The 25,699-nt window shown below is 34.5% G+C and overlaps 3 protein-coding genes and 1 pseudogene across 3 annotated transcripts in view; 2 read left to right on the top strand and 2 right to left on the bottom strand.

Moving 5' to 3' along the window:
• Nucleotides 1-7,112, top strand: part of zmynd11 (zinc finger, MYND-type containing 11) — a gene marked incomplete in the record, with an annotated part of 25,957 nt that extends 18,845 nt beyond the window's left edge. Inside the window, 5 exon segments of the mRNA XM_062429411.1 lie at nucleotides 1,530-1,874; nucleotides 3,521-3,595; nucleotides 4,493-4,771; nucleotides 5,989-6,174; nucleotides 6,978-7,112. Coding sequence (XP_062285395.1) covers nucleotides 1,530-1,874; nucleotides 3,521-3,595; nucleotides 4,493-4,771; nucleotides 5,989-6,095 — 806 coding nt within the window.
• cc2d1b (coiled-coil and C2 domain containing 1B) overlaps nucleotides 1-25,699 on the top strand; it is a 289,494-nt gene that overhangs the window by 208,867 nt on the left and 54,928 nt on the right. The gene's annotated exons all lie outside the window — the stretch shown is intronic.
• On the bottom strand, nucleotides 7,102-12,060 carry LOC133990972 (cilia- and flagella-associated protein 251-like; annotated as a pseudogene).
• Nucleotides 17,734-25,699, bottom strand: part of LOC133990086 (disco-interacting protein 2 homolog C-like) — a 29,027-nt gene continuing 21,061 nt past the window's right edge. The window contains exons 3-8 of the mRNA XM_062428265.1: nucleotides 25,202-25,317; nucleotides 21,305-21,362; nucleotides 21,070-21,144; nucleotides 19,959-20,133; nucleotides 19,042-19,165; nucleotides 17,734-17,986 (exon numbers count right to left, since the gene is read on the bottom strand). Coding sequence (XP_062284249.1) covers nucleotides 17,734-17,986; nucleotides 19,042-19,165; nucleotides 19,959-20,133; nucleotides 21,070-21,144; nucleotides 21,305-21,362; nucleotides 25,202-25,317 — 801 coding nt within the window. The remainder of the gene's footprint in view (nucleotides 17,987-19,041; nucleotides 19,166-19,958; nucleotides 20,134-21,069; nucleotides 21,145-21,304; nucleotides 21,363-25,201; nucleotides 25,318-25,699) is intronic.

Genomic DNA, 25,699 nt, shown 5'->3' on the forward strand with positions numbered 1-25,699 from the left:
TGTTACCCCTGTGTGAGTACCACCGAAAAACACCTGCACTTTCTTTTTAGAATAGAAACTCACAGATATCTGATATCAGCTTGTCTACAGTCTGACACTTCAGATTTGCTTTGTTTATAAAGACCCTTTCATACAAGGGCTGCAGCTCTAAGTGCTTTACAGAGAAATAAATAAGAAGTAAGAAATAAAATTAGACATTTAGTAAAAATAAGTTTAAAATGACGCCAATTAAAAGCCAATTAAAACATCTCTTATAGCTTGATGTAGAGTATAAAAGGTTTTAAAGAAAAAACTGCACTTCCAGTTTTATTGTGTGTTGTTAATTGTGTTTATTTAAAAAAAAAAATGATATGAGAGCTCGACAGTCTGCGGTGTTGGACGGTCCCCAAAATCATTCAGAGCTTTAAAAACAAGTGTGTGTGTGTTTTATATAACGTGCATCGTGCAGAACCCCAGCCACGACTTAGTTTGGGCCAAGATGAAAGGTTTTGGTTACTGGCCGGCTAAAGTCCTTCAGAGGGAAGAGAACCAGGTGGACGTTCGCTTCTTTGGACACCAACACCAGAGGTGAGCACAGCTGGAAGACGACTGTTACTCCTCTGTTTTCATTCCTCTGTTTCTATCAGCTTTTAATACATTTATTGTTATTTTGGAAGAAATTAGCTACTGTTCTCCGAGCAAAGCTGGTGGGCAAACATGTGGCACGTGGGCCAGAACCGGCCCGCCGAGAGGCTCGATTCGGCCCACGTTCCTTCCTTCTTCCTATCTTCCTATCTTCCTTCCTTCTTTCGTTCGTGCCGTCCTCCCTTCCTTCTTCCCTTCTTTCCTTCCTCCCTCCCTTCCCCTTTCTGCCATCCTTCCTTCCTTCCTCCCTCCCTCCCCTCCTTCCTTCCTTCCTTCCTTCCTTCCTTCCTTCCTTCCTTCCTTCCTTCCTTCCTTCCTCCCTTCCTTTCTTCCTCCCTTCCCCCCTTCCTGCCATCCTTCCTTCCTTCCCCTCCCCTTCCTTCCTTCCTTCCTTCCTTCCTTCCCTCCTTCTTTCCTTCCTTCCTTCCCTCCTTCATTCCGTCGTCCCTCCCTCCTTTCCTTCCCTCCTCCATTCCTCCCTTCCTTCCTTCCTTCCTTCCTTCCTTCCTTCCTTTCTTCCTTCCCTCCTTCATTCCTTCTCCTTCCCCTCCCCTCCCTCCCTCTTCTTTCCTTCCTTCCTTCCTTCCCTCCTTCATTCCGTCGTCCCTCCCCTCCCTCCTTTCCTTCCCTCCTCCATTCCTCCCTCCCTCCTTCCCTTCCTTCCTTCCTTACTTCCCTCCTTCATTCCTTCCTCCCTTCCCTCCTCCCTTCCTTCCTTCTTCCCTTCCTCCCTCCCTTCTTCTTTCCCTCTTTCATTCCTTCCTCCCTCCCTCCTTTTCCCGAGTAGGAACATATCAGATTTTGAAGTTGTTAAAGTTAAAGAAAACTAAAACTAGAACAAGTTAATCCAAAACTGATTTAAATATAATTAAATCGACTCTCTCCAGAGCGTGGATCCCCCGCAGACAACATCCAGGACATTAAAGTGAGCGTCCAGCAGCGGCAGGTGAAGCGCAGCACCGGCTGGAAGAAAGCCTGCGAGGAGCTGGAGGTCTACCAGCGCTTCCTGAGAGAGGGACGCTACTACTGGAAAAGCAAGCTGGATGACGGCAGCAGCCAGCCTCAGCACCACCAACAGAGCCAGAGCCAGCGGCAACCACAACAACAACAACAACAACAACAACAACAGCAGCAGCAGCAGCAACAGGGAGCAGGAGGAGGAGGAGAGCAACGGGAGGACGGACCGACTGGAGAGGACAGACGAAGCCGAGTCCAGCATCTCGTCCACCAGCAACGAACAGGTCCGACATGTAAGTGGGGACGGTATATTTCTATGTCCTTGCTGGTTTTTAAATGATTGAAACTGAAGGAATTCATATTTTTTGAGGGCCTAAACGAGCCCAAAAAGTCACAAAACTGCCCAAAAACCTGGCGAAAAAATTTGATATTTTATGGTTTGTGCCACCTAGGAAGATAAAAATAATTGAGCCCCTCGCTCCAGATTGACCCACATGAATGAAATTTGATATGCTTATATATCATGTCAAGATGCACAAAAAAGTCTCTTGGATCCATACTCTAACTCCAACAGGAAAGTCGGCTGTTTTGTTTCGAATTTCACATTTTGGTGCCATTTCTCGCCATTCCATGCCTCGTACTTTAACAAACCCGTCCTATAGATTTATTCCGACCGACTTCAAATTCACTCAATATCAACTTAAGACATTGGAGATTAAAAGTTATCGAAATCTTTCACTTCCGTTATACCTGGTTGCCGTGGTGATGCAGCGAATTTGCGATGTTTTGCCATAAAACAGGAAATGCTGGCCAAATGGCGCCAATGCACCCCTTAGAAAATTAAGAAAATTGAGCCCCTCCGAACAGATCGATGTAGTGTGAATGAAATTCAGTACACATATATATCATGACCAGATGCACAAAAAAGTCTCTTGGACCCATACCCTAACTCCAACAGGAAGTTGGCTGTTTGATTCGAATTTTCGGATTGTGGCGCCATTTTTTCCATTCCATGCCTCGTACTTTAACGAAAATCCTCCTAGAGAGTTTATTCGAGCGACTTCAATTCACTCAGTGTCATCTTAGACTTGGAAATGAAAAGTTATCGAAATCTTTTACCTCTGTTATACCTGGTTGCCGTGGTGATGCACCAATTGTTGCTTTTCTGGGGGGAGTGAGGGCCAATTCAATCGCTGCTTGTAGTTTTAATACATTTTTTTTATTGTTATGAGACGACACAACACATCAAATTGAGCTTTTCTCTGGAGATGTTTGGTGTTTTATGCAACACAGGACAAATATATGAGGAGGAAGATGTTTGAAAGTTGCCCAAACTGTGTAAAAAAGTGTCCGTTCTTAACGTTAAACTCTTCACCTGTTTGTGTTAATCCACCCTTATTTTTTACTGCAATCAACATTGACTGAAATACTGTAGAGATAAACATAACAAATGGTGCATCTGGTGGGCCAAATTAATAATAGTCAGTCATTCTTAGTGAGTGTTTTTATTTAAATTATAAACATTAAAGTTTAATTTAACTACATCATCATGATTATTATATTAAGATTAAATGTAATTCATGTTATTGTTTATTATCAAGAGATTGAAGGCAACAGAATAACAACTAATTAGAAACATTAAGAGAATAAGAAATAGGGAAATAAGAACATTTGTATTAAAAATATTGATTAAAAACATCTTGACATGTATTTTACTGAATAATAACACATTGTACCACCATATTTAGAAATACAGATAGAAAGTTAATTGCTTTTGTAATTGCAGCTTCAGATTTCCTCTAATTATAAAAAGTGTTGGAAAAAGACAGAAGAAAAACCTTTTGATGGATTGATTTTCTCTCAGTTTATACTTGAACAACAGAGTCTGCTGTAACATCAACATAATTATAAAAACTCTTTTTCCTGTGATGTTTTTCAGCTCAAAGGCAGCCAGGAGCCCAAGGCGAAGAAAAGCCGTCGCACTCCTCTGGTGGAGCTGAAAGAAGAAGCCAGCGTGAGTTAATCTGTCATTTACAAAAGATGAAACAATAAGATGAAGCTATGAAGGTGATATTTAGTAGAAGTGGGATTAATTTATTGTCTGATTGTGAGAGAACATGATCAATAAATCATGAGAGCTGATGCAGTAAGAACCAAAGACTGAGTCCAGACTTTAAGACCTACTGTATGTTGTCCCAATATCAGGTTTGTTGCAGTTATAGGACCATCGGTCAAACAATATTTTAGTTTTTTAATTATTTTTTTATTTTATTTTATTTAGTTTATAAAGTAAATTTTTTTTTTTTTTAATCTAGTTTGTAACATTTTATTTTTAGTTTATAAGGTTTATTTTTTTTAGATTTTCAAACTTTGAATTTCTGGATTATTAGATTCTTTTTTTTTTTTTTTTTTATTTAGTTTACCACCATTCTTTAACTTATAAAGTTTATTTCTTTAGATTTTTTACATTTGATTTTTAAATTATTTTTTTTGATTATTTTATTTAGTTTACAACATTTTTTTAGTTTATAAAGTTTATTTTTTTTCATTTTTTGAACTTTTGGAATTTTTGGATCATTACATTTTTATTTTATTTTATTTAGTTTACCAACATTTTTTTAGTCTATAAAGTTTTTTTTTTTTAATTTCTCAAATGATTAAAGGATATTTGATAATAGAAATAAAATAGCTCTCAAATGATTAAAGGATATTTGATAATAGAAATAAAATAGCGAATAGTGAAAAGCTGAAAGTTGGTGCATGCTTTTTCCTATTAGTAGCTTTATTGTCTTTACAGCAGATTTTAATGAAGCATGAAGACAAATAAAAACTAAAAGTACTCGTTAATATCTGAATGTTTTTATTTTACTGGGAACTCTGTCTAACCCTCTCCTCTCCCTCCGCCCATCAGGACCCGGAGCCGGAGATGGAGGCGGTGAGCTCCAGCCAGGAGATCCCGGTGTCGTCGGCGCCGCAGCAGCCGGAGAAACTCTCCGTGTCCACGCAGACCAAGAAGGCGAACGGCGGCTCGCCTCGCACGCTGCACCGCGGAACCCAAACCAACACGGACGGAGCCTGTCAGAACATGTGCCACGAGAAATACACCAAGGTCTTCAACGACGTCAAGGAGATGATGAAGGCCGACAACAAGAGGGAGACGGAGAGAGTCGTCCGAGAGGCGCTGGAGAAGGTGAGTCTGAAACCAGAGGAGGAGATACACTGAACTTTAACAACTCTCTTCCTTCCTTTTTTCGATCCACCTTTTCTTTCTCTTTCTTTATTTCTTCATTCCATCTTCCTTCTTGTCTTCTTTTCCTTCCATCTTTTCCTTCCTCCCTTCCTTCCTTCCATCCGTCCTTTCTTTCTTCCTTTCCTTCCTGTCTTCTCTTTCTTCCATCTGTCCTTCCTCCCTTCCTTCCTCCTTTCCTTCCTTCCATCTGTCCTTTCTTTCTTTCTTTCTTTCTTTCTTTCTTTCTTTCTTTCTTTCTTTCTTTCTTTCTTTCTTTCTTTCTTTCTTTCTTTCTTTCTTTCCTTCCTTCCTTACTGTCTTCTCTTCCTTCCATCTGTCTTTCACTCCTTCCTTCCATCTGTCCTTTCTTTCTTTCTTTCTTTCTTTCTTTCTTTCTTTCTTTCTTTCTTTCTTTCTTTCTTTCTTTCTTTCCTGTCTTCTCTTCCTTCCATCTGTCCTTTCTTTCTTTTTCTTTCTTTCTTTCCTGTCTTCTCTTCCTTCCTTCCATCGTTTCTTCCTGTCTTTTCTTCCTTCCTTTCATCAGTCCTTTCTTTCTTTCTTTCTTTCTTTCTTTCTTTCTTTCTTTCTTTCTTTCTTTCTTTCTTTCTTTCTTTCTTTCTTTCCTGTCTTCTCTTTCTTCCTTCCTTCCGTCCTTCCTTCCTTCCTTCCTTCCTTCCTTCCTTCCTTCCATCTTTTCTTCCTGTCTTCTCTTCCTTCCATCTGTCTTTCATTCCTTCCTTCCTTCCTTCCTTCCTTCCTTCCTTCCTTCCTTCCTTCCTTCTTTCCTTCCGTCCTTCCTTCCTTCCATGTTTTCTTCCTGTCTTCTCTTCCTTCCTTCCATCGGTCTTTCCATCTGTCTTTCTTTCCTTCCTCCCTTCCTTCCTTCCTCCTTTCCTTCCTTCCTTCCTTCCTTCCTTCCTTCCTTCCTTCCTTCCTTCCTTCCTTCCTTCCTTCCTTCCTTCCTTCCCTCCATCCATCTTTTTAATGGACCGGCCCACATAAGATCATATTGGGAACCTTTATTGTCATGGCAACAGTGATTATTATTTTCCGATTAATTGCCCAGCCCTAACCCTCTAATCTATATCTCTCTCTCTCTCTCTCTCTCTCTCTCTCTCTCTCTCTCTCTCTCTCTCTCTCTCTCTCTCTCTCTCTCTTTCTCTCTTTCGTCCGTGCAGCTCCGCGCCGAGATGGAGGAGGAGAAACGTCAGGCGGTGAGCAAAGCGGTGGCGGGAGCTCAGGCCGAGATGGAGAGGAAGTGCAAGCAGGTGAAGGAGAAGTGTAAAGAGGAGCTGGTGGAGGAGGTGAAGAAGGTGGTGGCTCAACACAAACAGCTCATCTCACAGACCAAGAAGAAGCAGTGGGTGAGTAGTAGCGGAGGAATGAAAGGAGAGGGGTTAGATCTGAGTTAGGGAGGCGGGAAACATCTATAAATAAAATGTATAGTATCAGCAGCTTTATTGTAGTAATAGTCAATCACTATTTTATGATCCAGGAGAACATTTAATAGAATATGATGAAAACAACAACATCTTTTAATGCTGATTATTGAATTTCTTTAATAAAAACAGGTCAAATTTCTACATTTGCATATATAGAAATGTGTATCAACTGCACATTTATTTAAAAATTGATGCATTTTATTTCTAATTGTGTTTATTTGGAGTCACATTAGCAAAAAGTCCACCTAGAATAAATGTATATATGGTGTTTTTACAGCTCTGTAATGTAAAACATGGGTCACATTGGACCCTGAACAATATGTAAGGGTTAAAAAAAGATGTTTACAGTCACTATTTTATGATCCAGGAGAACACTTTATAGAATATGATGAAAACAACAACATGTTTTAATGCTGATTTTTGAATTTATTTAAGAAATACTGGTAAAATTTCTACATTTGCATATACAGAAATGTGTATCAACTGCACATTTATTTAAAAATTGATGCATTTTATTTCTAATTGTGTATATTTGGAGTAGAATAATAATAATAAATGTATATGGAGGTTTTACAACTCTGTAATGTAAAAAAATGGGTCAAATTTGACTCTAAATAGTCTTTCTTCTAGTGTTTTAATTCATTTTCTGAATGTTTTTAAAGCTTTTGGGTGTATTTTTGGATCATTATCACTATTTTAACATTATATATATGTGTTATTTGCAGTGTTATAACTGTGAGGAGGAAGCCATGTATCACTGCTGCTGGAACACGTCGTATTGCTCCATCAAGTGTCAGCAGGAGCATTGGCACGCCGACCACAAACGGACCTGCCGCAGGAAGAGATGAACAAACCCCCCCTAAAAAAAACACACCACCAACCCTCTTACACAGCACACCATTGGCTCTTACCCTCCTCTTCCTCCTCTTCCTCCTGTCACACTCGATCCTTCTGCTTCTCGACTTGCCTTCCTCAAAACTTTATGGACCCCGATGTTTCGTTTCTTTTCTTTTTTTTGTGTGTGTTTTTTTATTATTTAATAATCCCATTGTATTGATTTATCCCCCTTTTTTTTCTTTTTTTCTTTCCTCTCTGAATCATGAACAGATTGATTGTGAGGAGCATGGCTCAGTAGAGAGTTATGAGGATTGTTTTTGTTGTTTTTCTTCATTTTTTTTGATGAATTTTGTCGTTTTTTCCCCCTTTTTTTTTTACTGAAGTGCTAATTTTTTGAACTTGTGTCAGAGAATGTGTTATTTAAGTGTGTAGTAACAGATGAACATTAACTAAATACATTTTATTACCTGATTTTTTTACAACAACGACGACAACAACAACAACAACAATGAAAAAAAAACAACTTTTTCTTACTGTAAATGCAAAATGAATAAAACACGCCGTCGATCTTAAAAACAAACAAACAAACAAACAAACAACAACAAATAAGAATAAAAAAGAAAAACAACAACATGCCGTAAGTACTATCACAGCTCTGCTTTCATAGAGAAAAACATATTTTAAAAAACGACAAAAAAAAGACAAAAAAACAGCTTAAAAAGAGAATAAAGTGTGGTTGAAAAAGGCTCACAGGACGTTTATGTACTTTAATTTCTTCTTTTATTAAATCTATCGTGGTGGACAGCACCTTTTTATCATTTCTACCTAAAAAAAAAAAACTAAAAAGAAAAAATTCTATTATTGTCCTTTATTAAATAAAAATCACTTATTTGGGAACAGGGTCAAAAAGTCCGCCTTAACAATTTTTTAAGGCGGACTTTAAAAATAAAAATAGAGGCCGACATGAAAATAAAATCTTCCATATATTCTAATTATTAATATTATTATTCTAATTATGCACATCTTTGGGGGGTTTTAGGGTTTTATGAGATATTAAAAGTTTTTAATAATTAGCTCTAAATTTGGGGGGAAATGTTTAGAAGTCTTTCCTGAGCTGGATCTTAGAGAAGTTCCCGACGTTTAAAAGTTTAAAAGTTTAAAAGTTATTCCACCTTTTTTGGCAAACTTCATTTTTTCCCCAATAAACTTAAATTCTTGTAATGTTGCCAAAATTTTTTTATTAATTTAGATTAACATACCTGAGATGATCTGGTGAGCCCCTTCCTCCTCCTCCTCTTCCTCCTCCTCCTCTTCCTCCTCTTCCTTCTCCTCCTCCTCCTCCTCTTCTTCCTCCTCTTCCTCTTCTTCCTCCTCTTCCTTCTCCTCACACTCTTCCACTTAAAAAAGAAAGGAGTGTTCCCCCTCTTCTTCCTACTTCACCTCTTCCTCCTCCTTCTCCCCCTCCTCCTTCTCCTGCTCCTCCTCCTCTTCTTCTTCTTTCTCCCACTCCTCCTCCACCGTCTCTTCCTCCTCTTTCTCTTCCTCCTCCTTCTCCTTCTCCTCTTTCTCCTGCTCCTCCTCCTCCTCTTCTTCTTTTTTCTCCCACTCCCACTCCTCCACCTCCACCACCTCATCCTCTTCTTCCTCCACCTCCTCCTCTTCCTCCTCCACCTCCTCTTCCTCCTCCACCTCCTCCTCCACCTCCTGCTCCTCCTTCTCCTCTTCTTCCTCCTCACACTCTTCCACTTAAAAAAAAGGAGTGTTCCCCCTCCTCTTCTTACTCCTCCTCCTCTTCCTCCTCCACCTACTCCCCCCCCCCCTTGACTCGTCCTCCTCCTGCTCCTCCTCCTCCTTCTTCTCCTCCTCCTCCTCCTCGTCCTCCTCCTGCTCCTCCTCCTCCTTCTTCTCCTCCTCTCTCACTTCCTCGTCCTCCTCCTCTTCTTCTTCCTCACACTCTTCCACTTAAAAAAGAAAGGAGTGTTCCCCCTCTTCTTCCTCCTCCACCTCATTTTCCTCCCACTCCTCCTCCTCCTCCTCTTCCTCCTCCTCCTCCCCCTCCTCCTCCTCCTCCTCTCCGAGCGTCGTCTATATAATTTTTTTTACAATGATGTTAATCTCTACACTCGTTCTTTTTCTCTCTTTTATTTTAAAGTGATTTTCTATGAGACTCTTTCACTGCTTCTAATGCTGTAGTTGGTCAGTGCCTCTTTCTTTCTTTCTTTCTTTCTTTCTTTCTTTCTTTCTCTCTTTCTTTCTTTCTTTCTTTCTTTCTTTCTTTCTCTCTTCTTTCTTTCTTTCTTTCTTTCTTTCTTTCTTTCTTTTAATTCTTTCTTTTCTTTTCTTTTCCCCCACATCCTCTTACCCTTTCAAAAATAAGACTACAATGCATGTTGATAGTTTCATAGTTTCATAGTTTTTCCTTTTCTTTAATTTTTTTATATTCATTATGTTTAAAATTTAAAAGAATAATAAATAAAAAGAGAGAAAAAGCAGATTTTTTTTAATAAGCAGTGACGACGGACGGACGGACGGACCAATATAAAAACATTATGCAAAATGTGAAAGATCAAATTAATCTTTTTCTATGGTTTGTTTCTGCGCTGCGATGTCGAGTGTCGATGGTTGTGTATAAATATAAATATGGTGCTTTTGGAGACTTTTTGTTTTTTTTTCAAAGGGGGCAATCTAATTGCCGTTTTTCTTGTGTGACACTTTTTAAAAGTTTGACTGTTTCCTCAGTGATGAAGATCGACTGAACGGAGGAAAGTAATCCAGTTACTCTGTAAAGATGCTTTTACCTTTTTTTCTTTTATTTCTTTTTATTGTTTTTATTATGTTTTACACTCTTCTGTTCATCATTTATGTGCATCAAATACCAAAATACCGTAAGTTCTCTAATAGTGGACAAGCCTTAAATTTACCGTAATTACAACTAAAGAGAGAAACCGATTAAACATCATGTCAGGGCTGAAAATTAATGATTATTCTCATTATCAATTTATCCATTTATCCATTTATCCATTTATTCATCCTCCTTTTCCTATGAATTGATTTATTTTTGGATCATTAAAGTCTCAGGAATCATAAGTTTGCAAAAAGCCCCAAAATTAAACTTAAAAATAGTGTTTAATTTGGTATGAAATTAATCCAAAATCTTAATTATAATCTAAAATAAAAAGAGAAAAACTCATATTTTAGAAGCTGGAAGCAACAAATATAACATTTTTTGATTATAAATGAGTTAATTTGAATCATTAATTATCAGATTTTATTGCAAAGTTAGCAAAAAGTTTTTCTGAGTATATTTACTCAAAAATCTGCTTAAAATAAGTGTGAAAAATACAATTAAAGACACATTTAAGTGTCAAAATGTAATTAAGCTTAATTAAAACTGAGTTTGAGGATTATTTAGAAACTTATAGAAACATTTTCCACCGTTTTTCAAATGTTTTAAAGCCCCAAAATGATTTCAACTTAAAAATAGTGATTTTTTGGTATGAAATTAGTCCAAAATCTTAATTATAATCTAAATAAAACACAGAAAAACGAATATTTAAGAAGCTGGAAGCAACAAATATAACATTTTTTGATTATAAATTAGTTAATTTGAATCATTAATTATCACATTTTATTGCAAATGAATTTTTTATTGGTAAAAACAAACAAATAAATGAATTATTTGTGTATATTTACTCAAAAATCTGCTTAAAATAAGTGTGAAAAATACAATTAAGACACATTTAAGTGTCAAAATGTAATTAAGCTTAATTAAAGTTGAGTTTGAGGATTATTTAGAAACTTATAGAAACATTTTAAACATTTTCCACCGTTTTTATAATGTTTTAAAGCCCAAAATGATGCATTGAGTACGATTGTGTGTGTTTATTCTATAATCTATAATTTGAGCCCCACTATTAGAGGATTTACGGTAATGTTTATTCATCTCTTAAACTTCACACGTGCTCGTTTTTTTGGATAAAAAAGAAAAAAAAACAAAAAAAAAACTCATTTAAGTGTATCACTTTAAGATGTAAAATGTTATTGTACAGTTCAGCCACTGTTTTGACTTCATCATCATCATCATCATTATTATTATTATCCACTTTTTTCTTTCTTCTCTCGCAGTAATATTTGATTTTTAAGGTGATTTTTTTCTCATTTATTTCATTTAAAGTTCTCAAGTTTTTCAACAGTTATCTCGACAAATGCCGTCTCTTCTGTTTTTGTTGTTTTTTTATCATCATTGCACTACATGTACATAAAAAAAAAAGTCATTCTGTCAATATCTCCTCCTTCATATTATCTGTACATTGTAAAATAATCCACAAATATTCAATTTTTCTTTATATTTTTCTCTCTTTCTTTCTTTCTTTCTTTCTCTTTCTTGTGTTCCCAGCGATCTGGATGACTGTTAGTTCTAGTTTTGTACAATGTACAACCGTTAAAATATCATATCAGCTTCGGCTTCTGTTGTTACTGCAAAATAATAATTATGACGTTTTTTGTGACTTTTTTTTTTTTTTTTTTTTTTTTTGGAGGTTTTTTTTTTTTCCTCTTTAAAAAAAAGTCAGTTTTTTTAGTTTTTCTGGTTATTTTTTTGGTTATGTTTATTATTTCTTTTTAAACACCTGCGATGTATCCGAGTACTTAAATGTGTGTTTTTTAACGTTTTTTGTTGAAAAACCAATAAAAAAATGCATGTTCTCCTAAAAAAAACCAGCACACTTTTCCCCTCTTTTTTTTTTATATTCGTCCATCCTGCCGTAAAAAAGTGTCTTATCTTAATTTTTTAACCCCTCCTCTTCCTCCTCTTCCTCTTCCTCTTCTTCTTCCTCTTCTTTCCTTTTACGTAAGTTTTGATGTCATTCCGGTTTTTTACCTGCATGAGTAAAGGTGTGTGTGTGTGTGTGTATCTCCTGCTCCTTTTTTTTATACTTTTAAATTTTTTATCGCCTCCTCCTCTTCCTCCTCTTCCTCCTCTTCCTCTTCCTCCTCTTCCTCCTCCCTCCCTATACCATGTGAAAAAAAAAAAAAGATAAGAGTAAATGCAATATGACAATGGTGTTTTTTTTAATTTATAATTTAACCTTTTTCTGGAACTTTAATCTTAAGCTCTAAAAGCTTAAAAAAAAAAAAACTACATCAAATGTCGCCCGAAATCGAGACTTTTTTTTACTGCTCCTTATTCCAGAGTATTATAAGTATTACGGTACTGAGTGAGTACTTCGTTACGTCGCGTACTCCTGAAGTATTTGTACTTTTTTTTTTAAAAAGTGGAATAAAACCAGTGTGAAGTTTCCTTTTTGTCTTCATCATCTTTTCTGTAAATCATCGTCTTCTCTTCTGTCCGATGTGTAAAAACATTAATCGTGGCTTAATAACATTTTTCTATGCTCCCGATTTTTCTTTTTTTTTGTTTTTATTTGTTTTTTTGATGCTTTAGCTAGCAATATGTATATAAATATATTCTATGTGCTAACATGGAGGAAATAAATGTATCAACAAGTTCCTGTGTTTTCATTTTTCTTTCTTCTTTTTGGTTGTTTTTTTTTTAAATGACTGAAAGTTGATGTAAAACATGAAAAAATTACTAAAAATAAATAAATAAATTGAGTACTTTTGTCATATTAAAGGTCAGTTAACTAAAAGTCTCTGCAGCTGTGTTCATCCATGCAGATAGTTTGGGTTTTTATTTCAGATTTCTGCTTTTATTCTAATAAAATGAAGATTAATTAAGTGTTTATGGGGCTAAAAACATCAAAAAAATACATATTAAGTATATTTCTGGTCACTCTGGATGATGATAATTTAATGGAGCTAACTTCTAGTTCCTATAAAAGTTGTTGACAGATGTGACCTGGATTTAATTTATTATAAAATACATCATCTTCCAACAGGAAACCGTTACAGGTAAGTGAGAGTTTTAAGTTTTTTGTATTTTAAGTGAACTGAATCTTTAACAAAGCAAATAAACTATTGTTTTGTCAGAATTAATTAATTAAAATATACAGTTTGTCTTTCATTGACACACTGAAAGCCTCATGGGATGATGGAAATTATAACATATCAGTAAAATATTGATAAAATATTTGTTAAATTATAAAATATCAGTAACATATTGATCAATTATTAGTAAAATGTTAAAAAAATCCTTAAATATATGTAAAATATTGATCAAATGTTTTAAAAAATCATAAAATATCAGTAAAATATTCATAAAATATAAGTAAAATGTTAATATATGAAAGTAAAATGTTAAAAAAATCATAAAATATCAGTAAATTATTGATCAATTATTGGTAAAATGTTAAAAAAAGATACAATATCATTAAAATGTTGATAATATAAGAGTAAAATGTTTTTAAAAATCCTAAAATATATGTAAAATATTCATAAAATGTTAAAAAAAATCATAAAATATCAGTAAATTATGAATAAAATATAAGTAAAATGTTAATATATGAAAGTAAAATGTTAAAAAAATCATAAAATATCAGTAAATTATGAATAAAATATTAAAATGTTGATAAAATGTCGACAAAATATGAGTAAACTTTAAAAAAAAATATAAATATACTTCAGTAAAATGTCATAGAGCACTATAAAAAACAACATTTTAACATATTTAACTTAAAGATAGTTACTGATGCGTTAATATGTCAGTCACAATGTTTACTTTTTTATAAACTAGTTAAAAGGTGAATTTAATCTGTAGCAATGTATTTTATTTTATATCATACTTATTGCTTGTTTGTTAAAAAACATGTACAATCTTAATCTATAAAGTAAGTATGGTTAATAAAATGTACAATATTTATCTTTTTAATGAACTGGAGTAAAAGTTAAACTGGAAATATTTTAAAACACCAAACAAGTGTTAAAGTAAAGTTTGATCCTGATTATTTCTGTAATATATTGAAAATGATAGAATATTAGTTAAATGTAAACAAATGATAAAATGTCAGTAAAATGTTAATAAAATATTACAATTGTAAAATAAATATTAGTCAAATGTCATAAAAATTATAAAATATCTGCAAAATGTTGATAAAACAGGACAACTTAATAAAATATTAGTAAAACTTTAATAAAATATTAGTAAAAATAGAAGATAACATGTTAAAATATTAGTAAAATGATAAAATTGTGTTAAAATATTAGTAAAACTTTAATAAAAGATTAGTAAAAATAAAAAAAACGATAAAATGTTAAAATATTAGTAAAAATTCAAAATGATAAAATGTCAGTAAATGTACTTGTTTACATTACAGTTTCATTTTGTCTCAGAAAAAAAGGAAAATATTTGAGTTTTTAATTTTTTTGACTTTCATTCTTTCAGTTTTTGGCTAAAAAATGTCAGAAATACATTTTAAAAAATTTTAAAAAAATTTGTTTTCTCCAAAAAACCTTCGATAATCCAAAACTATTCAAAGCAGAACATTTTAACATTTGAGCTGAAATGTTGAAATCGGCTGATTATTAAAATCATTGTCAATATTAATTAGTTTAGTTTTAATAAATTCATTCATTTTTTTAACTAAAATGTAATAAACTTGATTTTTCACAGCTTTAAAAAACATAATATTTTCCTCCCAGACGTCACAGTTCCCCAAAAACCTGCAGAATAAATAATAATAATAATATAAAAATAATAATATAATAAAGGAAAATATATAATAATAATAATAATAATAATAATAATAATAATAATAATAATAAAGACAATATCGCATTTCTTTATTGTCAAAATCGTTGAAATATTTATTGAAAGACTTAAGTCAACTCAAATAAGACATTTTTCTTTAAAACCTTAAAAAAAAAAAAAAACGGACACGGACACGGACACGGACAAACATTTTGCTGATAAAAGAAAAAAAACAAAAACAAACAGTGGAAGAAAAAAAAAAGTGCTTTTATCTGTTTTTCGCCCCCAAAAAACCCTAAAAAACAAACAAACTAATCCTCTCGTGTTGAAACTAAAACATTCCTCGACTTTAAATCACACAACGGTCTTCATCCACTCGACCTTTGACCTCCTTCACCTTCCCGTGTTCAGTCTTTTATTTTCTTACTTCCTGTCGTGACATCACTGTTTTTAAGCCCTGATTGATTTTTCTCTCCATGTAAAAAATATGAACGACTTTTTAAATGTTTCTTCTTTTTTTTTTGTTGATATTTACAAATAGGAGGAGCGGCTTCTCGCCTTTATACCTGCCAAGTCAGGGACACTCGTGGTGATGATGATGATGATGATGAAGATGATGATGATGAGGATTCACCTTTTCCCAGCCGGAGGTGTTAAAAAAAACACAAAAAAAGACAAAAAAAGAGTCCAGTACTGCTGTCGATCTGTTTAAAATTAGGAGTTTTATTCCAGTAATGAGAGTTTATGATAATTAACACTTTTTTGTTCTCTTATAAACATGAATTATAAGAATAATTTAAGAAAAAAATGACTCTAATTTGTTAAATATTCTTGTTTTTATATAGTCAGTGTTGTTGTAATGCCTCCTGCTCACCACTAGAGGGCCTCGATCATTCACTGCCTCCTGTACAGCAGAGGATATATCAGAGATGTGTGATCATTGATAACAAATCCGTCTCTTAAATTATCATTTTATGCATTTAATTTAGTTTAAGTTAATTTCCACAAATTAAAATATCTCCAGTTTAATTTAAAACAGTTAGATTTTGATCTTGGGAGAGAATAATTGGCTGAGTAAGTCATTTATTTAGAAAAAAACTCACTAAATTGAAGGAATTATTTGTAATTTGTCGGCACAAATGTCTCATTTTAGGAGAAAAACCTGCTTAAACTGGTAAAAATATTTCTCTATATTGCTGCAAAACTCCACAGAGAAGCTTTAAAGTTGGATAAAAGGTCAATTTAATGTAAAAAATACTGATTATAAGTAGTAAAAACTCTGATTTAAGGTTTTTCCCCAAATTTCTGACTTATTAGACGAATCGTTTTTCATGAGACAGAGAACAGGGGCCAAATAAATTACCGTATTATTTGTAATTTGAGGGCACAAATGTTGCATTTTAGGAGGAAAACATGCTAAAATTGGATTAAAGTGGCATAAAAGGTTAGTTTACTCTGATTATATTTGAGATTCTTCTTCAAATTTCTCCCTGATTGGACGAATCATTTTTCATGATAGAGAACAGAAGGCAGAATAAGCCATTTATTTTGTTTTAATTATTACCGTATTATTTGTAATATGAGAGCACACATGATTAATTTAATCCAATAAAATTAAATGAATATTTTCTCTGTTTTTATGCAAAACTCTTCATATTAAATCTGGAATAAAACTCCTCACAGCTTAAAATATTCCCGTTAAATGACTCAAACATTTCAGACGAACGTGCAGATTTAAAAAAAAAAAAAAAAAAGAAGAAGAAAAAAAAAGCGTAGTTTGTGTTAAACCGCTTTTTATCCGGGGTGAATCCTTGTTGTTTTTCTTATTAACTCGTCATTTAATATAATCTATAATCATATATTTCTATTTTCCATAATATGCTTGACGTGAGTCTGTTTTCACTTCAAGACGATAACATTGCTTTTTTTTTTTTTTTTTTTTTTTTAACGATTTTTTGTATTTTTTTTTTTTTTATATTAGCAAATATTCAAGAGCAAAACATTCTTGAACGTCTCGTCATTACACCTCTAAAAGAGAAACAAAATAAATTAAATCAGTTTCTTTTTGTACATACTTACATGATATAAATTTATGTCGTTGTTGTTGTTGTTGTTTTTTTGAACGCTTCGGCGGATCGAAGCGTTAAAAAATAAAAACGTTAAAATGGAGTTAAAGGCTGCAGCTGTTTTTTAGTTCGTGAATATTAGCACACTGATTTCCCCCCGTAACTCTTTAAATGGGGGGAGCGGATGGTTCGGAAAATAAATGCTGAATAAAACACTTTTGTTTACGTTAAAAAACAACAACAAAAAAGCGCTAGCATGAAAACAAATGTGTAGTACCTAAAAAAAAAAAGATCGGAAAACTGCGATTTCCCCCCCTCGCCCCTCGTATCAAAACATATCTCGCACTTTATTCTTTTTATTATTATTATTATTTTTTATTATTACGATTGATATAATAAAATTTGTGTGTGTCAAAAAAATAGCCTAAACTTTTTTTTTCTCTAAATTTTTGTAATTTTTTTAAGTTTTTTTTTTTTAGAGGACATGTTTAAAAAAAAAAAAAAAAAAAAAAAACACAAACAGAAAAAAATTAAAAGCGATTTCAGCAAATACTTAAAAAGAGGAAGAAAAAAAAAACAATATAGTGAGCCACACGTAGATTAAAATCCAGATTCTTTGCTACGTTAACGATTGTCCTCTACTAGCCTGCGGGCGTCACGATTGCCACTTTTTTTTTTCGGTAAACAGTCGGCACAAAGAAGGAGGAAGGGATTGACGGACGGAGCGGTTTCTCTCAGGCGGACTCCTCCTCCGAATTAAACTCCTTTATAACCTTTAACGTAAATATAACCACGTGATTTTTTTTGGGGGGGGAGTTAGCGTTGCCTGGGAGACAAAAACTCATCCTCTTCCTCTCTCTGTGTGTTTTCAGTCTCAGGAGCAATAAAAAATAATCCTTCCGTCCGTCCTCGTTTCCTCCACAAGGGGGCGCTCTACATGTTATAAGCCACGTAGATGGGGTCGAGCTGGTCGGCCAGGAAGCCGTCGCGCAGGTGCATCCGCTGCTTCTCGCCACGGGAGTTGATGGGGATGACGCCGATGTCGACGACCACGACCACGCCGACGATCAGGTAGTGCTCCTCCAGCACAACGTTGGTTACCAAGGGAACCAGATCCAGCGCCTCTTGCTCCGAGCCGTCCAGCTCCACCACGACCACCAGCAGGTTGGTCCACGTGAACACAGCGCTGGAAGATAAAGAGGAGACGAGATCGGGTCATTTATTAGTCCCACAACGGGGGATTAAAGTGAAAATAGATGAGAAGCAATAAAAAAGCAATAAAGAACCACAGAAGGTGAATTAATTTATTTCTATAATTTACAGAAGCTTCTTTCAAGAAATTGCCTTTAAAATGTTCAATTATTTTTGTTTTAATTTGCAATAAGTTGTTTTAATATTAGATACATTTTAAGTCAGAATAAAGAAATTGCTGTTAGACAACAAAATTTGCAGTATTGCAGCAACAAAGTGGAGTAATAGCAATAAAAATCAATAGTAAAAAAATATAATAAAATACACAAACATTATATATATATATATATATATATATATGTAATACCTAACCATAGAAGATTAAGATACAATATAGAAATAAGTTTAAGTTTATTTTTTAAGATTTATAGAAGCTTCTTTCAAGAAATCACCTTAAAATGTTCAATTATTTTAATGTGAATTTGCAATAAATTGTAAGTCAGAGTAAATAAATTGCTCTCAGACAACTGTGACAGATGATAAATTATTATAATTAGTATTAATTATTATGTTTTTATCAGGCACTTTATTTTAGTATAGTACTGGTCTTTTATTATATATTTAATGTTTCTTATGTGTTTCTTATGTGTTTAATAGATATGTTTGGAACTTGAACTTGATTAAATTACATAAAATGAATTCAGGAATCTCAGAAATGCTTCGTTCATGTATATTAAAGATATTAAAGAGCTTTGACACAGTTTACTGGTTGAATGTATAAAAAAAAGACATAATAATAGGTCATCATAGGTCAGTGTGTGTGATGATGTCACGTGATGATGTCATATGATGATGTCATGTGATGATGTCACGTGATGATGTCATATGATGATGTCATGTGATGATGTCACGTGATGATGTCATATGATGATGTCATGTGATGATGTCACGTGATGATGTCATATGATGATGTCATGTGATGATGTCACGTGATGATGTCATATGATGATGTCATGTGATGATGTCATGTGATGATGTCATGCTCCTCACCATTCCGTGATGCTCTTGTGTGTCCTGATGACGGAGGTCTCGATGTCGATGGGATGATAACGCATCCCTCTCAACTCCATCGCTTCCTCCAGAGCTCCGACCACGTAGAGGGCGTCATGTCGCTCTGCACACACACACACACACACACACACACACACACACACACAACACACACACACACACACACACACACACACGTACTTAACTTGAGTGTTTCCATGTGATGCTTTTCATGAGAAGATTTGAAACAATGGAAAATATAACAAGCTTTTAAAATACTACATCACTATAATACTGCAGTACTTTTACTGTAATACTGCATACTACATCACTATAATACTGCAGTACTTTTACTGTAATACTGCATACTACATCACTCATAATACTGCAGTACTTTTACTGTAATACTGCATACTACATCGCTCATAATACTGCAGTACTTTTACTGTAATACTGCATACTACATCACTATAATACTGCAGTACTTTTACTGTAATACTGCATACTACATCACTCATAATACTGCAGTACTTTTACTGTAATACTGCATACTACATCACTATAATACTGCAGTACTTTTACTGTAATACTGCATACTACATCACTATAATACTGCAGTACTTTTACTGTAATACTGCATACTACATCACTATAATACTGCAGTACTTTTACTGTAATACTGCATACTACATCGCTCGTAATACTGCAGTACTTTTACTGTAATACTACATACTACATCACTCATAATACTGCAGTACTTTACTGTAATACTACATACTACATCGCTCATAATACTGCAGTACTTTTACTGTAATACTACATACTACATCACTATAATACTGCAGTACTTTTACTGTAATACTGCATACTACATCACTCATAATACTGCAGTAGTAGTATCAGTCTGGTCTACGTACCACCGCTGGCGTCGGTGAGTTCGGTCCTGCGGAGGAAGCCCAGGTATCCGGTCCGAGCCCAGATGGTCTGCGTGTCTCCGAAGCTGAGGCGAGAGTTGAAGTGGTCCGACTGCAGCGCCTCGTCTCCGTAGACGGTGAAGTAGCCGCTGGCGTTGTGACCGCTGTGAACCCAGATCTACAAAACACAACAGAAATAAATAAATGTGGAAATGTAGAAATACATAAAAATAAATGTAGAAATGAATGAATAAATAAACAAATAAATGAATAAATAAATAAATAAATATATAAATATATAAATAAATGAATAAATAAACAAATAAATGTAGAAATAAATAAATAAATAAATAAATATATAAATAAATAAATAAATAAATATATAAATAAATGAATAAATAAACAAATAAATGTAGAAATAAATGAATATATAAATACATTAATAAATAAACAAATAAATGTAGAAATAAATAAATATATAAATAAATTAATAAACAAATAAATGCATAAATAAGTAAAAAAAATCAGGAAATAAATAAAAAAATCTAGAAATAAATAAATAAACAAATAAATAAATAAATCTAGAAATAAATAAATACATGTAGAAACGTAAAATTAGCCTTTTTCATGACTAAAAAATATGTATTTATTTATTCATTTATTTATTCATGCATTTATATATTTATATGTGTATTTATTTATTTATTGTTATGTCATTTTTTGTCCTTCATACAAAATAAAAGGATTATTTAATGTTTATAAATATTACAGACATCCAAAAACTGCTTTAATTATCAGTTAATCTAATATACTTTTAATTATTATAAGTTATTAAGTTATATTTTTAGGCTTAAAAATGTCAAATAAAACATCTGCAAATGTTTTATTTTATATTTAAAACTAAATTGTTGTTTTCTGTCACTTAATCGTCCAATTTGTTTTTAAGGAGGCATTTAAGGTGGTATTTTCTTTTGAATTGTGATTTTATTCACGATTTTATAATTTTATATTAACTTAAAATAGGTCTGTATGTGTAAGAGACTAAAAACTAAAAGAGAAAAGAAGCACAATATGTTCTTCTTCTTTTAAAGGTTGATAACGTCAGCGGACCAACCTCTCCTAGATGCGACTCTCCCATTGGTCCTTTGGTCTCTGGGTTGGCGATGATGATCCGAACCCCCGGCAGGATCTGATCAGAGAGAAGAGAGAAGAAATCAATATTTAAACTGAAGTCTTTATACTGTTAGGTGACTTTTATATTGAAAGTCATCATGTTCATTAAAACCTGTTAAAGAGCATTAACGGCTTTGTTTGTGTGTTTAAATTGAAATAACTTTATAGAAACTCACCTTCCCAGACTCCATCAGAGGCAGACTGTGTGGTGAACCTCTCTCTACTAATCTCACTCTGTGGAGGAAACAAAGAGCTGCAGCGTTAGATAAAGAAAAAACTAAAATAACAAACATTTAATCAACAACATTAATAAAGATTTAAGAAAACGAGACAAAAAAAACATGAAAATACTCCATATCTATGACCTGCTCATTTAAATCATTATAATCATTTGACATTTTTATTCTTTTTTTCTCTTTCATATTTTAAAAATCCTTTAGTGATTAAAAGAGACTTTCTGCTGATTAGAAATATGAATTATTTGAATTATTTTATTTACTGATTTTTCTTTCTTTTTCTCCCTTGTATGAAAAGTGCTCTATAAATAGAAGTTTATAATATAATTGTTATTATTTTATATATATTTATTTAATACATTTTTTATACATATTTTTTTGTTTTAGTGCTTGTTTCTCTCGTCTTGTTTGTCTGTGTTTTAATTGAGTTTTTATTATTTTTCTTGCTTCTAACCTCATTGATTATTTGCATGTTTTTATGAATTTTATTTCTGTGAAAGATGCTACTAAATAAATGTATTATTATAATTATATTTTTTATTAATTATTAATATGATGATGATGATTATTATTATTATTATTATTATTGACAACAATAACAATAATAATAATGTTGTGTTAATTAATTTGGTGTTAAATGTCTAAATAATAAATAATAATAATAATACAAATAATAATAATAATACAAATAATAATAATAATACAAATAATAATAATATAATAATAATGCAATGTTTGCCATTTTTGAGCATCTAATTTCCACATTTTAACACCACATTAATTAACATTAACATTTATCTCCAGGTCAAAGGTCAAAGGTCAGACGGGAGCTGCAGTGAGTCAGATGTTTTTGACTCTCACTGTCTGAGACATTTTAAATTATATCTGTGTTACTGTTCATCTCACCTCTTCCTTCTCCTCTCTAAATATATCATTTTATATGAAATAAAGATTTCTGGGTCAACAACAATAATTACACGTCTGTCCTTTTTTTCATCACTTCAGATGGAAAAAGAAAAAAGAAAAGAAAAGTATTGACCTCAAAAAGAAAAGAAAGAAGGAGACAGTCTCTGGTAGAAGCAGCTCAGTTTAAATCAATAGTGATTATATGTAATCATGCAACGCTGACAGTTATATTTATACCCAGCAGACGGAGCGCCGCCTCGCTGAGACTAACCCTACTAACCCTAACCCTGCTGGAGAAGAAGAACGACAGCAGGGCGGAGCGCCGCCTCGCTGAGACTAACCCTAACCCTTCCCAAGGAAGGAAGGGAGGAAAAAACGGAAGGAAAGGAAGGAAGGAAGGAAGGAAAGAAGGAAGGATGGAGGAGGAAAAAGGAAGGAAAAAAAGGTAGGAGGGGAGGGAGGGAAAGAAGGAAGGAGGGAGGGATGAGAAAGGAAAAGAGGAAGGGAGGAAGGAAGGAAAGAAGGACAGAGGAAAGAAGGAAGGGAAGGAAGGAAAGGAAGGAAGGACGGAGGAAAAAAGGAAAAAAAGGAAGGTAGGAGGGAGGGAGGGAGGAAGGAAGGAAGGGAGGAAGAAGGAAGGAAGGAAAGGAGGGAGGGAGTAAGGACGGGAAGGAAGGGAAAGGAGGGAGGAAGGAAAGGGGGAGGAAAAGAAGAGAGAACGAGGGAGGGAAGGAAAGAAGGATGGAGGAAGGAAAGAAGGAAGGAGGATGTAGGAAGGAAAGAAGGAAGGAAAGAGAGAGGAAGGAAAGAAGGAAGGTAGGAGGGAGGGAGGAAAGAGAGAAGGAGGGAGGGAAGGAAAGAAGGAAGGAGGACGGAAGAAGGAAGGAAGGGAAGAAGGGGGATGGAGTAGAGGAAAGAAGGAAGGAAAGAAAGAGAGAAGGAAGCAAGGAAAGAAGGAACAGTCAAAACAGACGGGGTCAGTTTCCGCTGTGAGTGTAAATATTCTCAGCATTGTTCCTTTAATCCCGCCCCTCATCACTCATCACTCCTCGTGTCATGTGACATATCTGAATAAATGTGGGTCTCACTTGTTATCTTGGACTTTTCTTTGTTGCCTAGAAACAGACGTTAACACTGACACTAATGTTTGAACCCTGCAAGTTAAGTTAAGACTAAAACTCCTCCGAGAGCCACAAACTCTGCTGGAACTCACCCAGAAGGCACCCTGGTTGTTATTTAAGGTGTCACCCAGCATGAAGCGTGACTCCCACTGGGTGAGACTAAGTGGGAAGGTGACAGCAGGGAGCCTGAAATCTTCATATTAACTTTTAGAAACTTTCGGCTGCTCATTATTTTTTATATTTTTATATTCAGACAGCAGCGACAGAGACGGCTCACAGCTGTACGACAAAACCTCGCAGTGAAACTTTTTATGTATTTATTCTGGGAGAGATCTCATTGATAAACATTCAGAAACTTCACCGAGCTGCCCAGATACAACTAACTGTGTTTCTGAGGAAGGAAGGAAGGAAGGAAGGAAGGAAGGAAGGAAGGGAGGGAGGAGGAGGGAGGGAGGGAGGGAGAGAGGTAGGGAGGAAGGAAGGGAGGAGGAAGGAAGAGAGGGAGGGAGGGAGGGAGGGAGGGAGGGAGGGAGGGAGGGAGGGAGGGAGAGAGGTAGGGAGGAAGGAAGGGAGGAAGGAAGGGAGGAAGGGAGGGAGGGAGGAAGGAAGGAAGGAAGAGAGGGAGGGAGGGAGGGAGGGAGGGAGGGAGGAAGGAAGGAAGGAAGGGAGAAAGGAGAGGAAGGAAGGAAGGGAGGGAGGGAGGGAGGGAGGGAGGGAGGGAGAGAGGGAGGGAGAAGGAAGGAAGGAAGAAGGGAGGAAGGAAGAAGGGGAGGGATGGAGGGAGGGAGGAAGGAATGAAGGAAGGAAGGAAGGAAGGAAGAGAGGGAGGGAGGGAGGGAGGGAGGGAGGGAGGGAGGGAGGAAGGAAGGAAGGAAGGAAGGGAGGAAGGAAGGAAGGAAGGAAAGGAGGGATGGAGGGGAGGAGGAAGGAATGAAAGAAGGAAGGAAGGAAGGGAGGGATGGAGGGAGGGAGGAAGGAAGGAATGAAAGAAGGAAGGAAGGAAGGAAGGAAGGAGGAGGGAGAGATGGTGTGTGTGTGTGTGTGTGTGTGTGTGTGTGTGTGTTGTGTGTGTGTGTGTGTGTGTGTGTGTGCATCGTGACACTGAATCAACTGAGATTCATGAATGTTTTATAGATAAACATTTTATTTTACTTTTATTTCCTAAAACAAAAGTTCAAATTTAACCTTTATTTATAAGCCGATACTAGAGAGGAAAAAGCAATTTATTACTAATCATAAGAAAAGACAGACTTTAATTATATCTTTTAGTAATTTTTAGATACGTAAGGACACTTTTTATGACTCTTTTTTGCACAACGAGTATTTATATATGTGTGTGTATTTGATTTATCTGTACAATTTTGGGGTATTGTTTTTAAAGTAACCACATACTAAAATATACGTTCACTAAATAATTTTAAGAGAAAGCTCAAAACGTATCTCTTCACTTTAGTTTTTAACTAGCTTTTCAATCTACTTTTAAAAGTTGTATTTTTACTTGATTTACTACTTTTACTGTGCTAACAATGCTAATTAGGCTCCTGACTGTTGTTTAAGACAGACTTTAAAAACTTGTAAACTCATCATCATCTAGTTTATTTTACTCTTTAAAATCCTATTTAAATATCTTCTTATACTACCTTAAATTTCTTCAATATCTTGTCTAACTTCCTGTTGCACCCTATATAAAGCACTTTGAATCACCTAGTTGTTGATATATATATAAATAAACATAAACATGCCTTTTACCTTATTTCATCTATTAAAGCATCTATTTAATATTCAGACGTCGTGTTTGTGTTGAACTCACCTGTCGTGTCGTAGCGCTCTCATATCAACAAACACAGTGGTGGGGTCGGGTCCTGAGGTTCCCTGAAAGCACCGACGACAACAACAACGGTTACCATGACAGTGACGCACAAGGTGCTTTAAAATAGACGATACGTTTGTGCAACAGCATGAACAAAATACTACTACTGCTACTATCACTACTATCACTACTTCTACTCGTAGCAGCGCTCAGTGCTCTCGTGCATTCGGTGCTCACAGAGACAACATTTCCCTTCACAGCAGAAAAGCTTTGAGTTTGATAGCAACACAAATAAATAAATAACAATAAGAAGAAACCCACAACTCCTCTACAGCACTCACAAAATGATGGAGAGAAAAGTGTCGGATGACGAAAATGATCAAAGATATTCCCCAAAAAATTAAAAATAAAAGACTGAACACCACCTTTAAATTTCCACATTATAATCCACCAAATGATATTCAGCTTGATTACATGCAAACAAACAAACAAACAAAC

Source organism: Scomber scombrus, chromosome 11 (genome assembly GCF_963691925.1).
Source record: "Scomber scombrus chromosome 11, fScoSco1.1, whole genome shotgun sequence".
Classification (NCBI taxonomy): Eukaryota; Metazoa; Chordata; class Actinopteri; order Scombriformes; family Scombridae; genus Scomber; species Scomber scombrus.